The sequence below is a fragment of the Scyliorhinus torazame genome, chromosome 4, assembly GCF_047496885.1.
Source record: "Scyliorhinus torazame isolate Kashiwa2021f chromosome 4, sScyTor2.1, whole genome shotgun sequence".
Classification (NCBI taxonomy): domain Eukaryota; kingdom Metazoa; phylum Chordata; class Chondrichthyes; order Carcharhiniformes; family Scyliorhinidae; genus Scyliorhinus; species Scyliorhinus torazame.
This window is the reverse complement of record NC_092710.1, coordinates 17,097,039-17,124,911: the sequence shown is the minus strand read 5'-3', so window position 1 is coordinate 17,124,911 and position 27,873 is coordinate 17,097,039. Positions and strand designations below refer to the sequence as shown.

General features: G+C 45.7%; 1 protein-coding gene across 1 annotated transcript in view; it reads right to left on the bottom strand.

Annotated features, from left to right (window-relative positions):
- LOC140410137 (calcium-binding protein 1-like) overlaps positions 1-27,873 on the bottom strand; it is a 177,232-nt gene that overhangs the window by 26,432 nt on the left and 122,927 nt on the right. The window contains exon 3 of the mRNA XM_072498089.1: positions 90-224. Within this exon, the coding sequence (XP_072354190.1) occupies positions 90-224 (135 nt within the window). The remainder of the gene's footprint in view (positions 1-89; positions 225-27,873) is intronic.

Below are 27,873 nucleotides of genomic sequence, written 5' to 3'. Positions count from 1 at the left end.
ACACTGGGTATAAAGTGGGGGACACACTGTCAGGGTAATGTAGAGGGAGCTCTACACTGCATTTAAAGATTGGGAAAGATTGAACTCACTCATAATCTGGGAAAGTTCGATGAGTTCCATCTCCGTTGGCATGTAACCCATTGTCCTCATGCAGTTTCCAAGGTCCTTGCAATTAATGAATCCATCTTTATCCTTGTCAAATTCCTTGAATGCATCTCGAAGTTCTGAAAGTATCAATTTCCGAAACATTACAGACAATCCTTGTCCCTAGATCAGCAGTAAATCTCTTTCACAATCTCACTACAAATCATCGAGATTGTGTGGGATGGGAGTGAATGGGAAGGGGATTGATCCATTGGGATTGTGTAGAATGGGAGTGAATGGGAAGGGGTTTGATCCATTGGGATTGTGTAGAATGGGAGTGAATGGGAAGGGGATTGATCCATTGGGATTGTGTAGAATGGGAGTGAATGGGAAGGGGTTTGATCCATTGGGATTGTGTAGAATGGGAGTGAATGGGAAGGGGATTGATCCATTGGGATTGTGTAGAATGGGAGAGAATGGGAAGGGGTTTGATCCATTGGGATTGTGTACAATGGGAGTGAATGGGAAGGGGATTGATCAATTGAGATTGTGTAGAATGGGAGTGAATGGGAAGCGGTTTGATCCATTGGGATTGTGTAGAATGGGAGTGAATGGGAAGGGGATTGATCCATTGGGATTGTGTAGAATGGGAGAGAATGGGAAGTGGTTTGATCCATTGGGATTGTGCAGAATGGGAGTGAATGGGAAGGGGATTGATCCATTGGGATTGTGTAGAATGGGAGTGAAGAGGAAGGGGTTTCATCCATTGGGATTGTGTACAATGGGAGTGAATTGGAAGGGGTTTGATCCATTGGGATTGTGTGGAATGGGAGTGAAGAGGAAGGGGTTTCATCCATTGGGATTGTGTAGAATGGGAGTGAATGGGAAGGGGTTTGATCCATTGGGATTGTGTAGAATGGGAGTGAAGAGGAAGGGGTTTCATCCATTGGGATTGTGTAGAATGGGAGTGAATGGGAAGGGGTTTGATCCATTGGGATTGTGTGGAATGGGAGTGAAGAGGAAGGGGTTTCATCCATTGGGATTGTGTAGAATGGGAGTGAATGGGAAGGGGATTGATCCATTGGGATTGTGTACAATGGGAGTGTATTGGAAGGGGTTTGATCCATTGGGATTGTGTAGAATGGGACTGAATGGGAAGGGGTTTGATCCATTGGGATTGTGTTGAATGGGAGTGAATGGGAAGGGGGTTGATCCATTGGGATTGTGTAGAATGGGAGTGAAGAGGAAGCGGTCTGATCCATTGGGATTGTGTAGAATGGGAGTGAATGGGAAAGGGATTGATCCATTGGGATTGTGTAGAATGGGAGTGAATGGGAATGGGATTGATACATTGGAATTGTGTAGAATGGGAGAGAATGGGAAGGGGTTTGATCCATTGGGATTGTGTACAATGGGAGTGAATGGGAAGGGGATTGATCCATTGGGATTGTGTAGAATGGGAGTGAATGGGAAGCGGTTTGATCCATTGGGATTGTGTAGAATGGGAGTGAATGGGAAGGGGATTGATCCATTGGGATTGTGAAGAATGGGAGAGAATGGGAAGGGGTTTGATCCATTGGGATTGTGTAGAATGGGAGTGAATGGGAAGGGGATTGATCCATTGGGATTGTGTAGAATGGAAGTGAAGAGGAACGGGTTTCATCCATTGCGATTGTGTACAATGGGAGTGAATTGGAAGGGGTTTGATCCATTGGGATTGTGTGGAATGGGAGTGAAGAGGAAGGGGTTTCATCCATTGGGATTCTGTAGAATGGGAGTGAATGGGAAGGGGTTTGATCCATTGGGATTGTGTGGAATGAGAGTGAAGAGGAAGGGGTTTCATCCATTGGGATTGTGTAGAATGGGAGTGAATGGGAAGGGGTTTGATCCATTGGGATTGTGTGGAATGGGAGTGAAGAGGAAGGGGTTTCATCCATTGGGATTGTGTAGAATGGGAGTGAATGGGAAGGGGATTGATCCATTGGGATTGTGTACAATGGGAGTGAATTGGAAGGGGTTTGATCCATTGGGATTGTGTAGAATGGGATTGAATGGGAAGGGGTTTGATCCATTGGGATTGTGTTGAATGGGAGTGAATGGGAAGGGGGTTGATCCATTGGGATTGTGTAGAATGGGAGTGAAGAGGAAGCGGTTTGATCTATTGGGATTGTGTAGAATGGGAGTGAATGGGAAGGGGATTGATCCATTGGGATTGTGTAGAATGGGAGAGAATGGGAAGGGGTTTGATCCATTGGGATTGTGTAGAATGGGAGTGAATGGGAAGGGGATTGATCCATTGGGATTGTGTAGAATGGGAGTGAAGAGGAAGGGGTTTCATCCATTGGGATTGTGTACAATGGGAGTGAATTGGAAGGGGTTTGATCCATTGGGATTGTGTGGAATGGGAGTGAAGAGGAAGGGGTTTCATCCATTGCGATTGTGTAGAATGGGAGTGAATGGGAAGGGGTTTGATCCATTGGGATTGTGTGGAATGGGAGTGAAGAGGAACGGGTTTCATCCATTGGGATTGTGTAGAATGGGAGTGAATGGGAAGGGGTTTGATCCATTGGGATTGTGTGGAATGGGAGTGAAGAGGAAGTGGTTTCATCCATTGGGATTGTGTAGAATGGGAGTGAATGGGAAGGGGATTGATCCATTGGGATTGTGTACAATGGGAGTGAATTGGAAGGGGTTTGATCCATTGGGATTGTGTAGAATGGGAGTGAATGGGAAGGGGTTTGATCCATTGGGGTTGTGTAGAATGGGAGTGAATGGGAAGGGGTTTGATCCGTTGTGATTGTGTACAATGGGAGTAAATTGGAAGGGGTTTGATCCATTGGGATTGTGTACAATGGGAGTGAATTGGAAGGGGTTTGATCCATTGGGATTGTGTAGAATGGGAGTGAATGGGAAGGGGTTTGATCCGTTGTGATTGTGTACAATGGGAGTAAATTGGAAGGGGTTTGATCCATTGGGATTGTGTACAATGGGAGTGAATTGGAAGGGGTTTGATCCATTGGGATTGTGTAGAATGGGTGTGAATGGGAAGGGGTTTGATCGATTGGGGTTGTGTAGAATGGGAGTGAATGGGAAGGGGTTTGATCCGTTGTGATTGTGTACAATGGGAGTAAATTGGAAGGGGTTTGATCCATTGGGATTGTGTAGAGTGGGAGTGAATGGGAAGGGGATTGATCCATTGGGATTGTGTAGATTGGGAGAGAATGGGAAGGGGTTTGATCCATTGGGATTGTGTAGAATGGGAGAGAATGGAAAGGGGCTTGTTCCATTGGGATTGTGTACAATGGGAGTGAAGAGGAAGGGGTTTCATCCATTGGGATTGTGTACAATGGGAGTGAATTGGAAGGGGTTTGATCCATTGGGATTGTGTGGAATGGGAGTGAAGAGGAAGGGGTTTCATTCATTGGGATTATGTAGAATGGGAGTGAATGGGAAGGGGATTGATCCATTGGGATTGTGTAGAATGGGAGTGAATGGGAAGCGGTTTGATCCATTGGGATTGTGTAGAATGGGAGTGAATGGGAAGGGGATTGATCCATTGGGATTGTGAAGAATGGGAGAGAATGGGAAGGGGTTTGATCCATTGGGATTGTGTAGAATGGGAGTGAATGGGAAGGGGATTGATCCATTGGGATTGTGTAGAATGGAAGTGAAGAGGAACGGGTTTCATCCATTGCGATTGTGTACAATGGGAGTGAATTGGAAGGGGTTTGATCCATTGGGATTGTGTGGAATGGGAGTGAAGAGGAAGGGGTTTCATCCATTGGGATTCTGTAGAATGGGAGTGAATGGGAAGGGGTTTGATCCATTGGGATTGTGTGGAATGAGAGTGAAGAGGAAGGGGTTTCATCCATTGGGATTGTGTAGAATGGGAGTGAATGGGAAGGGGTTTGATCCATTGGGATTGTGTGGAATGGGAGTGAAGAGGAAGGGGTTTCATCCATTGGGATTGTGTAGAATGGGAGTGAATGGGAAGGGGATTGATCCATTGGGATTGTGTACAATGGGAGTGAATTGGAAGGGGTTTGATCCATTGGGATTGTGTAGAATGGGATTGAATGGGAAGGGGTTTGATCCATTGGGATTGTGTTGAATGGGAGTGAATGGGAAGGGGGTTGATCCATTGGGATTGTGTAGAATGGGAGTGAAGAGGAAGCGGTTTGATCTATTGGGATTGTGTAGAATGGGAGTGAATGGGAAGGGGATTGATCCATTGGGATTGTGTAGAATGGGAGAGAATGGGAAGGGGTTTGATCCATTGGGATTGTGTAGAATGGGAGTGAATGGGAAGGGGATTGATCCATTGGGATTGTGTAGAATGGGAGTGAAGAGGAAGGGGTTTCATCCATTGGGATTGTGTACAATGGGAGTGAATTGGAAGGGGTTTGATCCATTGGGATTGTGTGGAATGGGAGTGAAGAGGAAGGGGTTTCATCCATTGCGATTGTGTAGAATGGGAGTGAATGGGAAGGGGTTTGATCCATTGGGATTGTGTGGAATGGGAGTGAAGAGGAACGGGTTTCATCCATTGGGATTGTGTAGAATGGGAGTGAATGGGAAGGGGTTTGATCCATTGGGATTGTGTGGAATGGGAGTGAAGAGGAAGTGGTTTCATCCATTGGGATTGTGTAGAATGGGAGTGAATGGGAAGGGGATTGATCCATTGGGATTGTGTACAATGGGAGTGAATTGGAAGGGGTTTGATCCATTGGGATTGTGTAGAATGGGAGTGAATGGGAAGGGGTTTGATCCATTGGGGTTGTGTAGAATGGGAGTGAATGGGAAGGGGTTTGATCCGTTGTGATTGTGTACAATGGGAGTAAATTGGAAGGGGTTTGATCCATTGGGATTGTGTACAATGGGAGTGAATTGGAAGGGGTTTGATCCATTGGGATTGTGTAGAATGGGAGTGAATGGGAAGGGGTTTGATCCGTTGTGATTGTGTACAATGGGAGTAAATTGGAAGGGGTTTGATCCATTGGGATTGTGTACAATGGGAGTGAATTGGAAGGGGTTTGATCCATTGGGATTGTGTAGAATGGGTGTGAATGGGAAGGGGTTTGATCCATTGGGGTTGTGTAGAATGGGAGTGAATGGGAAGGGGTTTGATCCGTTGTGATTGTGTACAATGGGAGTAAATTGGAAGGGGTTTGATCCATTGGGATTGTGTAGAGTGGGAGTGAATGGGAAGGGGATTGATCCATTGGGATTGTGTAGATTGGGAGAGAATGGGAAGGGGTTTGATCCATTGGGATTGTGTAGAATGGGAGAGAATGGAAAGGGGCTTGTTCCATTGGGATTGTGTACAATGGGAGTGAAGAGGAAGGGGTTTCATCCATTGGGATTGTGTACAATGGGAGTGAATGGGAAGGGGTTTGATCCATTGGGATTGTGTCGAATGGGAGTGAAGAGGAAGGGGTTTCATCCATTGGGATTGTGTAGAATGGGAGTGAATGGGAAGGGGTTTGATCCATTGGGATTGTGTGGAATAGGAGTGAAGAGGAAGGGGTTTCATCCATTGGGATTGTGTAGAATGGGAGTGAATAGGAAGGGGTTTGATCCATTGGGATTGTGTAGAATGGGAGTGAATGGGAAGGGGTTTGATCCATTGGGATTGTGTACAATGGGAGTGAATTGGAAGGGGTTTAATCCATTGGGATTGTGTAGAATGGGTGTGAATGGGAAGGGGTTTGATCCATTGGGATTGTGTAGAATGGGAGTGAATGGGAAGGGGTTTGATCCATTGGGATTGTGTACAATGGGAGTAAATTGGAAGGGGTTTGATCCATTGGGATTGTGTAGAATGGGAGTGAATGGGAAGGGGTTTGATCCATAGGGATTGTGTACAATGGGAGTAAGTTGGAAGGGGTTTGATCCATTGGGATTGTGTAGAATGGGAGTGAATGGGAAGGGGTTTGATCCATTGGGATTGTGTGGAATGGGAGTGAAGAGGAAGGGGTTTCATCCATTGGGATTGTGTAGAATGGGAGTGAATGGGAAGGGATTTGATCCATTGGGATTGTGTGAACAAACAAAGAAATGTACAGCACAGGAACAGGCCCTTCGGCCCTCCAAGCCCGTGCCGACCATACTGCCCGACTAAACTACAATCTTCTACACTTCCTGGGTCCGTATCCTTCTATTCCCATCCTATTCATATATTTGTCAAGATGCCCCTTAAATGTCCCTATCGTCCCTGCCTCCACTACCTCCTCCGGTAGTGAGTTCCAGGCACCCACTACCCTCTGCGTAAAAAACTTGCCTCGTACATCTTCTCTAAACTTTGCCCCTCTCACCTTAAACCTATGCCCCCTAGTAATTGACCCCTCTACCCTGGGGAAAAGCCTCTGACTATCCACTCTGTCTATGCCCCTCATAATTTTGTATACCTCTATCAGGTCGCCCCTCAACCTCCTTCGTTCCAGTGAGAATGGGAGTGAGGAGGAAAGGGTTTCATCCATTGGGATTGTGTAGAATGGGAGTGAATGGGAAGGGGTTTGATCCATTGGGATTGTGTGGAATGGGAATGAAGAGGAAGGGGTTTCATCCATTGGGATTGTGTAGAATGGGAGTGAATGGGAAGGGGATTGATCCATTGGGATTGTGTACAATGGGAGTGAATTGGAAGGGGTTTGATCCATTGGGATTGTGTAGAATGGGACTGAATGGGAAGGGGTTTGATCCATTGGGATTGTGTACAATGGGAGTGAATTGGAAGGGGTTTGATCCATTGGGATTGTGTAGAATGGGAGTGAATGGGAAGGGGTTTGATGAATTGTGATAGTGTATAATGGGAGTGAATGGGAAGGGGTTTGATCCATTGGGAATGTGTTGAATGGGAGTGAATGGGAAGGGGATAGATCCATTGGGATTGTGTTGAATGGGAGTGAATGGGAAGGGGTTTGATCCATTGGAATTGTGTAGAATGGGAGTGAATTGGAAGGGGTTTGCTCCATTGGGATTGTGTAGAATGGGAGTGAATGCGAAGGGGTTTGATCCATTAGGATTGTGTAAAATCGGAGTGAATGGGAAGGGGTTTGATCCATTGGGATTGTGTAGAATGGGACTGAATGGGAAAGGGATTGATCCATTGGGATTGTGTAGAATGGGAGTGAATGGGAAGGGGATTGATCCATTGGGATTGTGTAGAATGGGAGTGAATGGGAAGGGGTTTGATCCATTAGGATTGTGTAGAATGGGAGTGAATGGGAAGGGGTTTGATCCATTGGGATTGTGTGAAATGGGAGTGAATGGGAAGGACTATGATCCATTGGAATTGTGTAGAATGGGAGTGAATGGGAAGGGAATTGAACCATTGGGATTGTGTGGAATGGGAGTGAATGGGAAGGGGATTGATCCATTGGGATTGTGTAGAATGTGAGTGAATGGGAAGGGGATTGATCCATTGGGATTGTGTTGAATGGGAGTGAATGGGAAGGGGTTTGATCTATTGGGATTGTGTAGAATGGGAGTAAATGGGAAGGGGATTGATCCATTGGGATTGTGTAGAATGGGAGTGAATGGGAAGGGATTTGAATCTTTGTGATAGTGTAGAATGGGCGTGAATGGGAAGGGGTTTGATCCATTGGGATTGTGTAGAATGGGAGTGAATGGGAAGGGGATCTATCCATTGGGATTATGTAGAATGGGAGTGAATGGGAAGGGGATTGATCCATTGGGATTGTGTAGAATGGGAGTGAAGAGGAAGGGGTTTCATCCATTGGGATTGTGTACAATGGGAGTGAATTGGAAGGGGTTTGATCCATTGGGATTGTGTGGAATGGGAGTGAAGAGGAAGGGGTTTCATCCATTGGGATTGTGTAGAATGGGAGTGAATGGGAAGGGGTTTGATCCATTGGGATTGTGTGGAATGGGAGTGAAGAGGAAGGGGTTTCATCCATTGGGATTGTGTTGAATGGGAGTGAATGGGAAGGGATTTGATCCATTGGGATTGTGTGGAATGGGAGTGAAGAGGAAGGGGTTTCATCCATTGGGATTGTGTAGAATGGGAGTGAATGGGAAGGGGATTGATCCATTGGGATTGTGTACAATGGGAGTGAATTGGAAGGGGTTTGATCCATTGGTATTGTGTAGAATGGGACTGAATGGGAAGGGGTTTGATCCATTGGGATTGTGTACAATGGGAGTGAATTGGAAGGGGTTTGATCCATTGGGATTGTGTAGAATGGGAGTGAATGGGAAGGGGTTTGATCCATTGGGATTGTGTAGAATGGGAGTGAATGGGAAGGGGTTTGATCCATAGGGATTGTGTAGAATGGGTGTGAATGGGAAGGGGTTTGATCCATTGGGATTGTGTAGAATGGGAGTGAATGGAAAGGGGTTTGATCCATAGGGATTGTGTACAATGGGAGTAAGTTGGAAGGGGTTTGATCCATTGGGATTGTGTAGAATGGGAGTGAATGGGAAGGGGTTTGATCAATTGTGATAGTGTATAATGGGAGTGAATGGGAAGGGGTTTGATCCATTGGGAATGTGTTGAATGGGAGTGAATGGGAAGGGGATACATCCATTGGGATTGTGTTGAATGGGAGTGAATGGGAAGGGGTTTGATCCATTGGGATTGTGTGGGGTGGGAGTGAGGAGGAAGGGGTTTCATCCATTGGGATTGTGTAGAATGGGAGTGAATGGGAATGGGTTTGATCCATTGGGATTGTGTGGAATGGGAGTGAAGAGGAAGGGGTTTCATCCATTGGGATTGTGTAGAATGGGAGTGAATGGGAAGGGGTTTGATCCATTGGGATTGTGTGGAATGGGAGTGAAGAGGAAGGGGTTTCATCCATTGGGATTGTGTAGAATGGGAGTGAATGGGAAGGGGATTGATCCATTGGGATTGTGTACAATGGGAGTGAATTGGAAGGGGTTTGATCCATTGGGATTGTGTAGAATGGGACTGAATGGGAAGGGGTTTGATCCATTGGGATTGTGTACAATGGGAGTGAATTGGAAGGGGTTTGATCCATTGGGATTGTGTAGAATGGGAGTGAATGGGAAGGGGTTTGATTAATTGTGATAATGTATAATGGGAGTGAATGGGAAGGGGTTTGATCCATTGGGAATGTGTTGAATGGGAGTGAATGGGAAGGGGATAGATCCATTGGGATTGTGTTGAATGGGAGTGAATGGGAAGGGGTTTGATCCATTGGAATTGTGTAGAATGGGAGTGAATTGGAAGGGGTTTGATCCATTGGGATTGTGTAGAATGGGAGTGAATGCGAAGGGGTTTGATCCATTAGGATTGTGTACAATGGGAGTGAATGGGAAGGGGTTTGATCCATTGGGATTGTGTAGAATGGGACTGAATGGGAAAGGGATTGATCCATTGGGATTGTGTAGAATGGGAGTGAATGGGAAGGGGATTGATCCATTGGGATTGTGTAGAATGGGAGTGAATGGGAAGGGGTTTGATCCATTAGGATTGTGTAGAATGGGAGTGAATGGGAAGGGATTTGATCCATTGGGATTGTGTGAAATGGGAGTGAATGGGAAGGGGATTGATCCATTGGAATCGTGTAGAATGGGAGTGAATGGGAAGGGAATTGAACCATTGGGATTGTGTGGAATGGGAGTGAATGGGAAGGGGATTGATCCATTGGAATCGTGTAGAATGGGAGTGAATGGGAAGGGAATTGAACCATTGGGATTGTGTGGAATGGGAGTGAATGGGAAGGGGATTGATCCATTGGGATTGTGTTGAATGGGAGTGAATGGGAAGGGGTTTGATCTATTGGGATTGTGTAGAATGGGAGTAAATGGGAAGGGGATTGATCCATTGGGATTGTGTAGAATGGGAGTGAATGGGAAGGGGTTTGATCCATTGGGATTGTGTTGAATGGGAGTGAATGGGAAGGGGTTTGATCTATTGGGATTGTGTAGAATGGGAGTAAATGGGAAGGGGATTGATCCATTGGGATTGTGTAGAACGGGTGTGAACGGGAAGGGGATTGATCCATTAGGATTGTGTAGAATGGGAGTGAATGGGAAGGGGTTTGATCCATTGGGATTGTGTAGAATGGGAGTGAATGGGAAGGGGTTTGATCCATTGGGATTGTGTAGAATTGGAGTGAATGGGAAGGGGATCTATCCATTGGGATTATGTAGAAAAGGAGTGAATGGGAAGGGGTTTGATCCATTTTGATTGAGTTGAATGGGAGTGAATGGGAAGCGGTCTGATCCAATGGGATTGTATAATTGTATAGAAAGGGAGTGAATGGGAAGGGGTTTGATCCATTGGGATTGTGTAGAATGGGAGTGAATGGGAAGGGGATTGATTCATTGCGATTGTGTAGAATGGGAGTGAATGGGAAGGGGTTTTATCCATTGGGATTGTGTTGAATGGGAGTGAATGGGAAGGGGTTTGATCCATTGGGATTGTGTAGAATGGGAGTGAATGGGAAGGGGTTTGATCCATTTTGATAGTTTAGAATGGGTGTGAATGGGAAGGGGTTTGATCCATTGGGATTGTGTAGAATGGGAGTGAATGGGAAGGGGTTTGATCAATTGTGATAGTGTATAATGGGAGTGAATAGGAAGGGGTTTGATCCATTGGGAATGTGTGGAATGGGAGTGAATGGGAAGGGGATAGATATATTGGGATTGTGTTGAATGGGAGTGAATAGGAAGGGGTTTGATCCATTGGGACTGTGTAGAATGGGAGTGAATTGGAAGGGGTTTGATCCTTTGGGATTGTGTAGAATGGGAGTGAATGGGAAGGGGTTTGATCCATTAGGATTGTGTAGAATGGGAGTGAATGGGAAGGGGTTTGATCCATTGGGATTGTGTAGAATGGGACTGAATGGGAAAGGGATTGATCCATTGGGATTGTGTAGAATGGGAGTGAATGGGAAGGGGATTGATCCATTTAGATTGTGTAGAATGGGAGTGAATGGGAAGGGGTTTGATCCATTAGGGTTGTGTAGAATGGGAGTAAATTGGAAGGGGTTTGATCCATTGGGATTGTGTAGAATGGGAGTGAATGGGAAGGTGTTTGATCCATTGGGATTGTGTAGAATGGGAGTGAATGGGAAGGGGATTGATCCATTGGGATTGTGTTGAATGGGAGTGAATGGGAAGGGATTTGATCTATTTGGATTGTGTAGAATGGGAGTAAATGGGAAGGGGATTGATCCATTGGGATTGTGTCGAATGGGAGTGAATGGGAAAGGGTTTGATCCATTGGGATTGTGTAGAATGGGAGTGAATGGGAAGGGGATCTATCCATTGGGATTGTGTAGAATGGGAGTGAATGTGAAGGGGCTTGATCCATTTTGATTGTGTAGAATGGGAGTGAATGGGAAGCGGTCTGATCCAATGGGATTGTATAATTGTATAGAATGGGAGTGAATGGGAAGGGGTTTAATCCATTGGGATTGTGTAGAATGGGAGTGAATGGGAAGGGGATTGATTCATTGGGATTGTGTAGAATGGGAGTGAATGGGAAGGCGTTTGATCCATTGGGATTGTGTAGAATGGGAGTGAATGGGAAGGGGTTTGATCCATTGGGATTGTGTTGAATGGGAGTGAATAGGAAGGGGTTTGATCCATTGGGATTGTGTAGAATGGGAGTGTATGGGAAGGAGATTGATCCATTGGGATTGTGTAGAATGGGAGTCAATGGGAAGGGGTTTGATCCATTGGGATTGTGTAGAATGGGAGTGAACGGGAAGGAATTTGATCCATTGGGATTGGGTACAATGGGAGTGAATGGGAAGGGGATTGATAAATTGGGATTGTGTAGAATGGGAGTGAATGGGAAGGGGATTGATCCATTGGGATTGTGTAGAATGGGAGTGAATGGGAAGGGGTTTGATCCATTGGGATTGTGTAGAATGGGAGTGAATGGGAAGAACTATCAATCCATTGGAATTGTGTAGAATGGGAGTGAATGGGAAGGGAATTGAACCATTGGGATTGTGTGGAATGGGAGTGAATGGGAAGGGGATTGATCCATTGGGATTGTGTAGAATGGGAGTGAATGGAAAGGGGATTGATCCATTGGGATTGTGTAGAATGGGAGTGAATGGGAAGGGGATTGTTCCATTGGGTTTGTGTTTAATGGGAGTGAATGGGAAGGGGTTTGATCCATTGGGATTGTGTGAAATGGGAGTGAATGGGAAGGACTATGAATCCATTGGAATTATATAGAATGGGGGTGAATGGGAAGGGAATTGAACCATTGGGGTTGTGTGGAATGGGAGTGAATGGGAAGGGGATTGATTCATTGGGATCGTGTAGAATGGGAGTGAATGGGAAGGGGATTGATCCATTGGGTATGTGTTGAATGGGAGTGAATGGGAAGGGGTTTGATCCATTGGGATTGTGTAGAATGGGAGTAAATGGGAAGAGGATTGATCCATTGGGATTGTGTAGAATTGGAGTGAATGGGAAGGGGTTTGACCCATTGGGATTGTGTTGAATGGGAGTGAATGGGAAGGGGTTTGATCCATTGGGATTGTGTAGATTGGGAGTGAATGGGAAGTGGATCGATCCATTGGGATTGTGTAGAATGGGAGTAAATGGGAAGGGGATTGATCCATTGGGATTTTGTAGTATGGGAGTGAATGGGAAGGGGGTTCATCCATTGGGATTGTGTAGAATGGGAGTGAATGGGAAGGGGTTTGATCCATTGGGATTGTGTAGAATGGGAGTGAATGGGAAGGGGATCGATCCATTGGGATTGTGTATAACGGGTGTGAACGGGAAGGGGTTTGATCCATTGGGATTGTGTAGAATGGGAGTGAATGGGAAGCGGATTGATTCATTGGGATTGTGTAGAATGGGAGTGAATGGGAAGGTGTTTGATCCATTGGGATTGTGTAGAATGGGAGTGAATGGGAAGCGGATTGATTCATTGGGATTGTGTAGAATGGGAGTGAATGGGAAGGGGATCTATCCATTGGGATTGTGTAGAATGGGAGTGAATGTGAAGGGGCTTGATCCATTTTGATTGTGTAGAATGGGAGTGAATGGGAAGCGGTCTGATCCAATGGGATTGTATAATTGTATAGAATGGGAGTGAATGGGAAGGGGTTTAATCCATTGGGATTGTGTAGAATGGGAGTGAATGGGAAGGGGATTGATTCATTGGGATTGTGTAGAATGGGAGTGAATGGGAAGGGGTTTGATCCATTGAGATTGTGTAGAATGGGAGTGAATGGTAAGGGGTTTGATCCATTGGGATTGTGTTGAATGGGAGTGAATGGGAAGGGGTTTGATCCATTGGGATTGTGTAGAATGGGAGTGTATGGGAAGGAGATTGATCCATTGGGATTGTGTAGAATGGGAGTGAATGGGAAGGGGTTTGATCCATTGGGATTGTGTAGAATGGGAGTGAACGGGAAGGAATTTGATCCATTGGGATTGTGTACAATGGGAGTGAATGGGAAGGGGATTGATAAATTGGGATTGTGTAGAATGGGAGTGAATGGGAAGGGGATTGATCCATTGGGATTGTGTAGAATGGGAGTGAATGGGAAGGGGTTTGATCCATTGGGATTGTGTAGAATGGGAGTGAATGGGAAGGACTATGAATCCATTGGAATTGTGTAGAATGGGAGTGAATGGGAAGGGAATTGAACCATTGGGATTGTGTGGAATGGGAGTGAATGGGAAGGGGATTGATCCATTGGGATCGTGTACAATGGGAGTGAATGGGAAGGGGATTGATCCATTGGGATTGTGTAGAATGGGAGTGAATGGGAAGGGGATCGATCCATTGGGATTGTGTAGAATGGGAGTGAATGGGAAGGGGATTGTTCCATTGGGTTTGTGTTTAATGGGAGTGAATGGGAAGGGGTTTGATCCATTGGGATTGTGTGAAATGGGAGTGAATGGGAAGGACTATGAATCCATTGGAATTATGTAGAATGGGGGTGAATGGGAAGGGAATTGAACCATTGGGATTGTGTGGAATGGGAGTGAATGGGAAGGGGATTGATCCATTGGGATCGTGTAGAATGGGAGTGAATGGGAAGGGGATTGATCCATTGGGTATGTGTTGAATGGGAGTGAATGGGAAGGGGTTTGATCCATTGGGATTGTGTAGAATGGGAGTAAATGGGAAGAGGATTGATCCATTGGGGTTGTGTAGAATTGGAGTGAATGGGAAGGGGTTTGACCCATTGGGATTGTGTTGAATGGGAGTGAATGGGAAGGGGGTTGATCCATTGGGATTGTGTAGATTGGGAGTGAATGGGAAGGGGATCGATCCATTGGGATTGTGTAGAATGGGAGTAAATGGGAAGGGGATTGATCCATTGGGAATTTGTAGAATGGGAGTGAATGGGAAGGGGGTTGATCCATTGGGATTGTGTAGAATGGGAGTGAATGGGAAGGGGTTTGATCCATTGGGATTGTGTAGAATGGGAGTGAATGGGAAGCGGTCTGATCCATTGGGATTGTGTAGAATGGGAGTGAATGGGAAGGTGTTTGATCCATTGGGATTGTGTAGAATGGGAGTGAATGGGAAGGGGATTGATTCATTGGGATTGTGTAGAATGGGAGTGAATGGGAAGCGGTCTGATCCATTGGGATTGTGTAGAATGGGAGTGAATGGGAAGGTGTTTGATCCATTGGGATTGTGTAGAATGGGAGTGAATGGGAAGTGGTTTGATCCATTGGGATTGTGTTGAATGGGAGTGAATGGGAAGGGGTTTGATCCATTGGGATTGTACAGAATGGGAGTGAATGGGAAGGAGATTGATCCATTGGGATTGTGTAGAATGGGAGTGAATGGGAAGGGGTTTGATCCATTGGGATTGTGTAGAATGGGAGTGAATGGGAAGGAGATTGATCCATTGGGATTGTGTACAATGGGAGTGAATGGGAAGGGGCTTGATCCAATGGGATTGTGTAGAATGGGAGTGAATGGGAAGGGGTTTGATCCATTGGGATTGTATAGAATGGGAGTGAATGGGAAGGAGATTGATCCATTGGGATTGTGTAGAATGGGAGTGAATGGGAAGAGGTTTGATCCATTGGGATTGTGTAGAATGGGAGTGAATGGGAAGGAGATTGATCCATTGGGATTGTATACAATGGGAGTGAATGGGAAGGGGCTTGATCCAATGGGATTGTGTAGAATGGGAGTGAATGGGAAGGGGTTTGATCCATTGGGATTGTGTAGAATGGGAGTGAATGGGAAGGGGTTTGATCCATTGGGATTGTGTACAATGGGAGTAAATGGGAAGGGGATTGATAAATTGGGATTGTGTAGAATGGGAGTGAATTGGAAGGGGATTGTTCCATTGGGTTTGTGTTTAATGGGAGTGAATGGGAAGGGGTTTGATCCATTGGGATTGTGTGAAATGGGAGTGAATGGGAAGGACTATGAATCCATTGGAATTATGTAGAATGGGGGTGAATGGGAAGGGAATTGAACCATTGGGATTGTGTGGAATTGGAGTGAATGGGAAGGGAATTGATTCATTGGGATCGTGTAGAATGGGAGTGAATGGGAAGGGGATTGATCCATTGGGTATGTGTTGAATGGGAGTGAATGGGAAGGGGTTTGATCCATTGGGATTGTGTAGAATGGGAGTAAATGGGAAGAGGATTGATCCATTGGGATTGTGTAGAATTGGAGTGAATGGGAAGGGGTTTGACCCATTGGGATTGTGTTGAATGGGAGTGAATGGAAAGGGGTTTGATCCATTGGGATTGTGTAGATTGGGAGTGAATGGGAAGGGGATCGATCCATTGGGATTGTGTAGAATGGGAGTGAATGGGAAGCGGTCTGATCCATTGGGATTGTGTAGAATGGGAGTGAATGTGAAGGTGTTTGATCCATTGGGATTGTGTACAATGGGAGTGAATGGGAAGGGGATTGATCCATTGGGATTGTGTAGAATGGGAGTGAATGGGAAGGGGTTTGATCCATTGGGATTGTGTAGAATGGGAGTGAATGGGAAGGGGATCGATCCATTAGGATTGTGTAGAACGGGTGTGAACGGGAAGGGGTTTGATCCATTGAGATTGTGTAGAATGGGAGTGAATGGGAAGGGGTTTGATCCATTGGGATTGTGTAGAATGGGAGTGTATGGGAAGCGGTCTGATCCATTGGGATTGTGTAGAATGGGAGTGAATAGGAAGGGGTTTGATCCATTGTGATTGTGTAGAATGGGAGTGAATGGGAAGCGGTCTGATCCATTGGGATTGTGTAGAATGGGAGTGAATGGGAAGGTGTTTGATCCATTGGGATTGTGTAGAATGGGAGTGAATGGGAAGGGGATTGATTCATTGGGATTGTGTAGAATGGGAGTGAAAGGGAAGGGGATCTATCCATTGGGATTGTGTAGAATGGGAGTGAATGTGAAGGGGCTTGATCCATTTTGATTGTGTAGAATGGGAGTGAATGGGAAGCGGTCTGATCCAATGGGATTGTATAATTGTATAGAATGGGAGTGAATGGGAAGGGGTTTAATCCATTGGGATTGTGTAGAATGGGAGTGAATGGGAAGGGGATTGATTCATTGGGATTGTGTAGAATGGGAGTGAATGGGAAGGGGTTTGATCCATTGAGATTGTGTAGAATGGGAGTGAATGGGAAGGGGTTTGATCCATTGGGATTGTGTAGAATGGGAGTGTATGGGAAGGAGATTGATCCATTGGGATTGTGTAGAATGGGAGTGAATGAGAAGGGGTTTGATCCATTGGGATTGTGTAGAATGGGAGTGAACGGGAAGGAATACGATCCATTGGGATTGTGTACAATGGGAGTGAATGGGAAGGGGATTGATGAATTGGGATTGTGTAGAATGGGAGTGAATGGGAAGGGGATTGATCCATTGGGATTGTGTAGAATGGGAGTGAATGGGAAGGGGATCGATCCATTGGGATTGTGTAGAATGGGAGTGAATGGGAAGGGGATTGTTCCATTGGGTTTGTGTTTAATGGGAGTGAATGGGAAGGGGTTTGATCCATTGGGATTGTGTGAAATGGGAGTGAATGGGAAGGACTATGAATCCATTGGAATTATGTAGAATGGGGGTGAATGGGAAGGGAATTGAACCATTGGGATTGTGTGGAATGGGAGTGAATGGGAAGGGGATTGATCCATTGGGATCGTGTAGAATGGGAGTGAATGGGAAGGGGATTGATCCATTGGGATTGTGTGGAATGGGAGTGAATGGGAAGGGGCTTGATCCATTTTGATTGTGTAGAATGGGAGTGAATGGGAAGCGGTCTGATCCAATGGGATTGTATAATTGTATAGAATGGGAGTGAATGGGAAGGGGTTTAATCCATTGGGATTGTGTAGAATGGGAGTGAATGGGAAGGGGATTGATTCATTGGGATTGTGTAGAATGGGAGTGAATGGGAAGGGGTTTGATCCATTGAGATTGTGTAGAATGGGAGTGAATGGGAAGGGGTTTGATCCATTGGGATTGTGTAGAATGGGAGTGTATGGGAAGGAGATTGATCCATTGGGATTGTGTAGAATGGGAGTGAATGAGAAGGGGTTTGATCCATTGGGATTGTGTAGAATGGGAGTGAACGGGAAGGAATACGATCCATTGGGATTGTGTACAATGGGAGTGAATGGGAAGGGGATTGATGAATTGGGATTGTGTAGAATGGGAGTGAATGGGAAGGGGATTGATCCATTGGGATTGTGTAGAATGGGAGTGAATGGGAAGGGGATCGATCCATTGGGATTGTGTAGAATGGGAGTGAATGGGAAGGGGATTGTTCCATTGGGTTTGTGTTTAATGGGAGTGAATGGGAAGGGGTTTGATCCATTGGGATTGTGTGAAATGGGAGTGAATGGGAAGGACTATGAATCCATTGGAATTATGTAGAATGGGGGTGAATGGGAAGGGAATTGAACCATTGGGATTGTGTGGAATGGGAGTGAATGGGAAGGGGATTGATCCATTGGGATCGTGTAGAATGGGAGTGAATGGGAAGGGGATTGATCCATTGGGATTGTGTGGAATGGGAGTGAATGGGAAGGGGATTGATCCATTGGGATCGTGTAGAATGGGAGTGAATGGGAAGGGGATTGATCCATTGGGATTGTGTAGAATGGGAGTGAATGGGAAGGGGATCGATCCATTGGGATTGTGTAGAATGGGAGTGAATGGGAAGGGGATTGTTCCATTGGGTTTGTGTTTAATGGGAGTGAATGGGAAGGGGTTTGATCCATTGGGATTGTGTGAAATGGGAGTGAATGGGAAGGACTATGAATCCATTGGAATTATGTAGAATGGGGGTGAATGGGAAGGGAATTGAACCATTGGGATTGTGTGGAATGGGAGTGAATGGGAAGGGGATTGATCCATTGGGATCGTGTAGAATGGGAGTGAATGGGAAGGGGATTGATCCATTGGGTATGTGTTGAATGGGAGTGAATGGGAAGGGGTTTGATCCATTGGGATTGTGTAGAATGGGAGTAAATGGGAAGAGGATTGATCCATTGGGATTGTGTAGAATTGGAGTGAATGGGAAGGGGTTTGACCCATTGGGATTGTGTTGAATGGGAGTGAATGGGAAGGGGTTTGTTCCATTGGGATTGTGTAGATTGGGAGTGAATGGGAAGGGGATCGATCCATTGGGATTGTGTAGAATGGGAGTAAATGGGAAGGGGATTGATCCATTGGGATTTTGTAGAATGGGAAGGGGGTTGATCCATTGGGATTGTGTAGAATGGGAGTGAATGGGAAGGGGTTTGATCCATTGGGATTGTGTAGAATAGGAGTGAATGGGAAGGGGTTTGATCCATTGGGATTGTGTACAATGGGAGTGAATGGGAAGGGGTTTGATCCATTGGGATTGTGTAGAACGGGTGTGAACGGGAAGGGGTTTGATCCATTGTGATTGTGTAGAATGGGAGTGAATGGGAAGCGGTCTGATCCATTGGGATTGTGTAGAATGGGAGTGAATGGGAAGGTGTTTGATCCATTGGGATTGTGTAGAATGGGAGTGAATGGGAAGGGGATTGATTCATTGGGATTGTGTAGAATGGGAGTGAATGGGAAGGGGTTTGATCCATTGGGATTGTGTAGAATGGGAGTGAATGGGAAGGGGTTTGATCCATTGGGATTGTGTAGAATGGGAGTGAATGGGAAGGAGATTGATCCATTGGGATTGTGTACAATGGGAGTTAATGGGAAGGTGTTTGATCCATTGGGATTGTGTAGAATGGGAGTGAATGGGAAGGGGATTGATTCATTGGGATTGTGTAGAATGGGAGTGAATGGGAAGGGGATCTATCCATTGGGATTGTGTAGAATGGGAGTGAATGTGAAGGGGCTTGATCCATTTTGATTGTGTAGAATGGGAGTGAATGGGAAGCGGTCTGATCCAATGGGATTGTATAATTGTATAGAATGGGAGTGAATGGGAAGGGGTTTAATCCATTGGGATTGTGTAGAATGGGAGTGAATGGGAAGGGGATTGATTCATTGGGATTGTGTAGAATGGGAGTGAATGGGAAGGGGTTTGATCCATTGAGATTGTGTAGAATGGGAGTGAATGGGAAGGGGTTTGATCCATTGGGATTGTGTTGAATGGGAGTGAATGGGAAGGGGTTTGATCCATTGGGATTGTGTAGAATGGGAGTGTATGGGAAGGAGATTGATCCATTGGGATTGTGTAGAATGGGAGTGAATGGGAAGGGGTTTGATCCATTGGGATTGTGTAGAATGGGAGTGAACGGGAAGGAATACGATCCATTGGGATTGTGTACAATGGGAGTGAATGGGAAGGGGATTGATAAATTGGGATTGTGTAGAATGGGAGTGAATGGGAAGGGGATTGATCCATTGGGATTGTGTAGAATGGGAGTGAATGGGAAGGGGTTTGATCCATTGGGATTGTGTAGAATGGGAGTGAATGGGAAGGACTATGAATCCATTGGAATTGTGTAGAATGGAAGTGAATGGGAAGGGAATTGAACCATTGGGATTGTGTGGAATGGGAGTGTATAGGAAGGGGATTGATCGATTTGGATCGTGTAGAATGGGAGTGAATGGGAAGGGGATTGATCCATTGGGATTGTGTAGAATGGGAGTGAATGGGAAGGGGATCGATCCATTCGGATTGTGTAGAATGGGAGTGAATGGGAAGGGGATTGTTCCATTGGGTTTGTGTTTAATGGGAGTGAATGGGAAGGGGTTTGATCCATTGGGATTGTGTGAAATGGGAGTGAATGGGAAGGACTATGAATCCATTGGAATTATGTAGAATGGGGGTGAATGGGAAGGGAATTGAACCATTGGGATTGTGTGGAATGGGAGTGAATGGGAAGGGGATTGATCCATTGGGATCGTGTAGAATGGGAGTGAATGGGAAGGGGATTGATCCATTGGGTATGTGTTGAATGGGAGTGAATGGGAAGGGGTTTGATCCATTGGGATTGTGTAGAATGGGAGTAAATGGGAAGAGGATTGATCCATTGGGATTGTGTAGAATTGGAGTGAATGGGAAGGGGTTTGACCCATTGGGATTGTGTTGAATGGGAGTGAATGGGAAGGGGTTTGATCCATTGGGATTGTGTAGATTGGGAGTGAATGGGAAGGGGATCGATCCATTGGGATCGTGTAGAATGGGAGTAAATGGGAAGGGGATTGATCCATTGGGATTTTGTAGAATGGGAGTGAATGGGAAGGGGGTTGATCCATTGGGATTGTGTAGAATGGGAGTGAATGGGAAGGGGTTTGATCCATTGGGATTGTGTAGAATAGGAGTGAATGGGAAGGGGATCGATCCATTGGGATTGTGTAGAACGGGTGTGAACGGGAAGGGGTTTGATCCATTGTGATTGTATAGAATAGGAGTGAATGGGAAGGGGATCGATCCATTGGGATTGTGTAGAACGGGTGTGAATGGGAAGGTGTTTGATCCATTGGGATTGTGTAGAATGGGAGTGAATGGGAAGGGGATTGATTCATTGGGATTGTGTAGAATGGGAGTGAATGGGAAGGGGTTTGATCCATTGGGATTGTGTTGAATGGGAGTGAATGGGAAGGGGTTTGATCCATTGGGATTGTATAGAATGGGAGTGAATGGGAAGGAGATTGATCCATTGGGATTGTGTAGAATGGGAGTGAATGGGAAGGGGTTTGATCCATTGGGATTGTGTAGAATGGGAGTGAATGGGAAGGAGATTGATCCATTGGGATTGTGTACAATGGGAGTGAATGGGAAGGGGCTTGATCCAATGGGATTGTGTAGAATGGGAGTGAATGGGAAGGGGATCGATCCATTGGGATTGTGTACAATGGGAGTGAATGGGAAGGGGTTTGATCCATTGGGATTGTGTAGAATGGGAGTGAATGGGAAGGGGTTTGATCCATTGGGATTGTGTAGAATGGGAGTGAATGGGAAGGGGTTTGATCCATTGGGATTGTGTAGAATGGGAGTGAATGGGAAGGGGTTTGATCAATTGTGATAGTGTATAATGGGAGTGAATGGGAAGGGGTTTGATCCATTCGGATTGTGTTGAATGGGAGTGAATGGGAAGGGGTTTGATCCATTGGGATTGTATAGAATGGGAGTGAATGGGAAGGAGATTGATCCATTGGGATTGTGTAGAATGGGAGTGAATGGGAAGAGGTTTGATCCATTGGGATTGTGTAGAATGGGAGTGAATGGGAAGGAGATTGATCCATTGGGATTGTGTACAATGGGAGTGAATGGGAAGGGGATTGATCCATTGGGATTGTGTAGAATGGGAGTGAATGGGAAAGGGATTGATCCATTGGGATTGTGTAGAATGGGAGTGAATGGGAAGGAGATTGATCCATTGGGATTGTGTAGAATGGGAGTGAATGGGAAGGGGTTTGATCCATTGGGATTGTGTAGAATGGGAGTGAATGGGAAGGAGATTGATCCATTGGGATTGTGTGCAATGGGAGTGAATGGGAAGGGGCTTGATCCAATGGGATTGTGTAGAATGGGAGTGAATGGGAAGGGGATCGATCCATTGGGATTGTGTACAATGGGAGTGAATGGGAAGGGGTTTGATCCATTGGGATTGTGTAGAATGGGAGTGAATGGGAAGGGGTTTGATCCATTGGGATTGTGTAGAATGGGAGTGAATGGGAAGGGGTTTGATCCATTGGGATTGTGTAGAATGGGAGTGAATGGGAAGGGGTTTGATCAATTGTGATAGTGTATAATGGGAGTGAATGGGAAGGGGTTTGATCCATTCGGATTGTGTTGAATGGGAGTGAATGGGAAGGGGTTTGATCCATTGGGATTGTATAGAATGGGAGTGAATGGGAAGGAGATTGATCCATTGGGATTGTGTAGAATGGGAGTGAATGGGAAGAGGTTTGATCCATTGGGATTGTGTAGAATGGGAGTGAATGGGAAGGAGATTGATCCATTGGGATTGTGTACAATGGGAGTGAATGGGAAGGGGTTTGATCCATTGGGATTGTGTAGAATGGGAGTGAATGGGAAAGGGATTGATCCATTGGGATTGTGTAGAATGGGAGTGAATGGGAAGGGGTTTGATCCATTGGGATTGTGTAGAATGGGAGTGAATGGGAAGGGGTTTGATCAGTTGTGATAGTGTATAATGGGAGTGAATGGGAAGGGGTTTGATCCATTGGGAATGTGTTGAATGGGAGTGAATGGGAAGGGGATAGATCCATTGGAATTGTGTTGAATGGGAGTGAATGGGAAGGGGTTTGATCCATTGCGATTGTGTGAAATGGGAGTGAATGGGAAGGGGTTTGATCCATTGGGATTGTGTGGAATGGGAGTGAAGAGGAAGGGGTTTCATCCATTGGGATTGTGTAGAATGGGAGTGAATAGGAAGGGGTTTGATCCATTGGGATTGTGTGGAATGGGAGTGAAGAGGAAGGGGTTTCATCCATTGGGATTGTGTAGAATGGGAGTGAATGGGAAGGGGATTGATCCATTGGGATTGTGTACAATGGGAGTGAATTGGAAGGGGTTTGATCCATTGGGATTGGGTACAATGGGAGTGAATGGGAAGGGGTTTGATCCATTGGGATTGTGTAGAATGGGAGTGAATTGGAAGGGGTTTGATCCATTGGGATTGTGTAGAATGGGAGTGAATGGGAAGGGGTTTGATCCTTTGGGATGGTGTAGAATGGGAGTGAATGGGAAGGGGTTTGATCCATTGGGATTGTGTAGAATGGGAGTGAATTGGAAGGGGTTTGATCCATTGGGATTGTGTACAATGGGAGTGAATGGGAAGGGGTTTGATCCATTGGGATTGTGTAGAATGGGAGTGAATGGGAAGGGGTTTGATCCATTGGGATTTTTAATGGGAGAGAATGGGAAGGGGTTTGATCCATTGGGATTGTGTAGAATGGGAGTGAATGGGAAGGGGTTTGATCCATTGGGATTGTGTAGAGTGAGAGTGAACGGGAAGGGGATTGATCCATTGGGATTGTGTAGAATGGGAGAGAATGGGAAGGGGTTTGATCCATTGGGATTGTGTAGAATGGGAGTGAATGGGAAGGGGTTTGATCCATTGGGATTGTATAGAGTGAGAGTGAACGGGAAGGGGATTGATCCATTGGGATTGTGTAGAATGGGAGTGAATGGGAAGGGGATTGATCCAATGGGATTGTGTAGAATGGGAGAGAATGGGAAGGGGTTTGATCCATTGGGATTGTGTAGAATGGGAGTGAATGGGAAGGGGATTGATCCATTGGGATTGTGTAGAATGGGAGTGAAGAGGAAGGGGTTTCATCCATTGGGATTGTGTACAATGGGAGTGAATTGGAAGGGGTTTGATCCATTGGGATTGTGTGGAATGGGAGTGAAGAGGAAGGGGTTTCATCCATTGGGATTGTGTAGAATGGGAGTGAATGGGAAGGGGTTTGATCCATTGGGATTGTGTGGAATGGGAGTGAAGAGGAAGGGGTTTCATCCATTGGGATTGTGTAGAATGGGAGTGAATGGGAAGGGATTTGATCCATTGGGATTGTGTGGAATGGGAGTGAAGAGGAAGGGGTTTCATCCATTGGGATTGTGTAGAATGGGAGTGAATGGGAAGGGGATTGATCCATTGGGATTGTGTACAATGGGAGTGAATTGGAAGGGGTTTGATCCATTGCGATTGTGTAGAATGGGACTGAATGGGAAGGGGTTTGATCCATTGGGATTGTGTACAATGGGAGTGAATTGGAAGGGGTTTGATCCATTGGGATTGTGTAGAATGGGAGTGAATGGGAAGGGGTTTGATCAATTGTGATAGTGTATAATGGGAGTGAATGGGAAGGGGTTTGATCCATTGGGAATGTGTTGAATGGGAGTGAATGGGAAGGGGATAGATCCATTGGGATTGTGTTGAATGGGAGTGAATGGGAAGGGGTTTGATCCATTGGGATTGTGTGGGATGGGAGTGAGGAAGAAGGGGTTTCATCCATTGGGATTGTGTAGAATGGGAGTGAATGGGAAGGGGTTTGATCCATTGGGATTGTGTGGAATGGGAGTGAAGAGGAAGGGGTTTCATCCATTGGGATTGTGTAGAATGGGAGTGAATGGGAAGGGGTTTGATCCAGTGGGATTGTGTGGAATGGGAGTGAAGAGGAAGGGGTTTCATCCATTGGTATTGTGTAGAATGGGAGTGAATGGGAAGGGGATTGATCCATTGGGATTGTGTACAATGGGAGTGAATTGGAAGGGGTTTGATCCATTGGGATTGTGTAGAATGGGACTGAATGGGAAGGGGATAGATCTATTGGGATTGTGTTGAATGGGAGTGAATGGGAAGGGGTTTGATCCATTGGGACTGTGTAGAATGGGAGTGAATTGGATGGGGTTTGATCCTTTGGGATTGTGTAGAATGGGAGTGAATGGGAAGGGGTTTGATCCATTAGGATTGTGTAGAATGGGAGTGAATGGGAAGGGGTGTGATCCATTGGGATTGTGTAGAATGGGACTGAATGGGAAAGGGATTGATCCATTGGGATTGTGTAGAATGGGAGTGAATGGGAAGGGGATTGATCCATTGGGATTGTGTAGAATGGGAGTGAATGGGAAGGGGTTTGATCCATTAGGGTTGTGTAGAATGGGAGTGAATGGGAAGGTGTTTGATCCATTGGGATTGTGTGAAATGGGAGTGAATGGGAAGGACTATGATCCATTGGAATTGTGTAGAATGGGAGTGAATGGGAAGGGAATTGAACCATTGGGATTGTGCGGAATGGGAGTGAATGGGAAGGGGATTGATCCTTTGGGATTGTGTAGAATGGGAGTAAATGGGAAGGGGATTGATCCATTGGGATTGTGTTGAATGGGAGTGAATGGGAAGGGATTTGATCTATTGGGATTGTGTAGAATGGGAGTAAATGGGAAGGGGATTGATCCATTGGGATTGTGTAGAATGGGAGTGAATGGGAAGGGGATTGATCCATTGGGATTGTGTAGAATGGGAGTGAATGGGAAGGGGATTGATCCATTGGGATTGTGTAGAATGGGTGTGAATGGGAAGGGGTTTGATCCATTGGGATTTTGTAGAATGGGAGTGAATGGGAAGGGGTTTGATCCATTGGGATTGTGCACAATGGGAGTAAATTGGAAGGGGTTTGATCCATTGGGATTGTGTAGAATGGGAGTGAATGGGAAGGGGTTTGATCAATTGTGATAGTGTATAATGGGAGTGAATGGGAAGGGGTTTGATCCATTGGGATTGTGTTGAATGGGAGTGAATGGGAAGGGGTTTGATCCATTGGGATTGTGTGGAATGGGAGTGAATGGGAAGGAGATTGATCCATTGGGATTGTGTAGAATGGGAGTGATTGGGAAGAGGTTTGATCCATTGGGATTGTGTAGAATGGGAGTGAATGGGAAGGAGATTGATCCATTGGGATTGTGTAGAATGGGAGTGAATGGGAAGGGGTTTGATCCATTAGGATTGTGTAGAATGGGAGTGAATGGGAAGGGGTTTGATCCATTGGGATTGTGTAGAATGGGAGTGAATGGGAAGGGGATTGATCCACTGGGATTGTGTAGAATGGGAATGAATGGGAAGGGGATTGATCCATTGGGATTGTGTAGAATTGGAGTGAATGGGAAGGGTATTGATCCCATTCACTCCCATTGTACACAATCCCAATGGATCAAACCCCTTCCCATTCACTCCCATTCTACACAATCGCAATGGAAGGGGATGGATCCATTGGGATTGTGTAGAATGGGAGTGAATGGGAAGGGGTTTGATCCATTGGGATTGTGTACAATGGGAGTGAATGGGAAGGGGATTGATCCATTAGGATTGTGTATACTGGGAGTGAATGGGAAGGAAATTGATACATTGGGATTGTGTGCAATGGGAGTAAATGGGATGGGGTTTGATCCATTGGGATTGTGTAGAATGGGAGTGTATTTGAATGGGATTGATCCATTGGGATTGTGTAGAATGGGAGTGAATGGGAATGGGATTGATCCGTTCGGATTGATCCATTGGGATTGTGTAGCATGGGAGTGAATGGGAAGGGGTTTGATCTATTGGGATTGTGTAGAATGGGAGTGAATGGGAAGGGGTTTGATCCATTGGGGTTGTGTAGAATGGGAGTGAATGGGAAGGGGTTTGATCCATTGGGATTGTGTAGAATGGGAGAGAATGGGAAGGGGATTGATCCATTGGGATTGTGTAGAATGGGAGTGAATGGGAAGGGGATTGATCCATTAGTATTGTCTAGAATGGGAGTAAATGGGAAGGGGTTTGATCCATTGGGATTGTGTACAATGGGAGTGAATGGGAAGTTGTTTGATCCATTGGGATTGTGTAGAATGGGAGTGAATGGGAAGGGGTTTGATCCATTGGGATTGTGTAGAATGGGAGTGAATGGGAAGGGGATTGATCCATTGGGATTGTGTAGAATGGGAGTGAATGGGAAGGTGTTTGATCCATTGGGATTGTGTACAATGGGAGCGAATGGGATGGGGCTTGATCCATTGGGATTGTGTAGAATGGGAGTGAATGGGAATGGGATTAATCCATTGGGATTGTGTAGAATGGGAGTGAATGGGAATCGGATTGATCCATTGGGATTGATCCATTGGGATTGTGTAGAATGGGAGTGAATGGGAAGGGGTTTGATCCATTGGGATTGTGTAGAATGGGAGTGAATGGGAAGGGTTTTGATCCATTGGGATTGTGTAGAATGGGAGTGAATGGGAAGGGGTTTGATCCATTGGGATTGTGTAGCATGGGAGTGAATGGGAAGGGGATTGATCCATTTAGATTGTGTTGAATGGGAGTGAATGGGAAGGGGTTTCATCCATTGGGATTGTGTAGAATGGGAGTAAATGGGAAGGGGATTGATACATTGGGATTGTGTAGAATGGGAGTGAATGGGAAGGGGTTTGATCCATTGGGATTGTGTACAATGGGAGTGAATGGGAAGGGGATTGATACATTAGGATTGTGTTGAATGGGAGTGAATGGGAAGGGGATCGATCCATTGGGATTGGGTATACTGGGAGTAAATGGGAAGGGAATTGATACATTGGGATTGTGTACAATGGGAGCGAATGGGATGTGGATTGATCCATTGGGATTGTGTAGAATGGGAGTGAATGGGAATGGGATTGATCCATTGGGATTGTGTAGAATGGGGGTCAATGGGAATCGGATTGATCCATTGGGATTGATCCATTGGGATTGTGTAGAATGGGAGTGAATGGGAAGGTGTTTGATCCATTGGGATTGTGTACAATGGGAGTGAATGGGAAGGGGTTTGATCCATTGGGATTGTGTAGAATGGGAGTGAATGGGAAGGTGTTTGATCCATTGGGATTGTGTAGAATGGGAGTGAATGG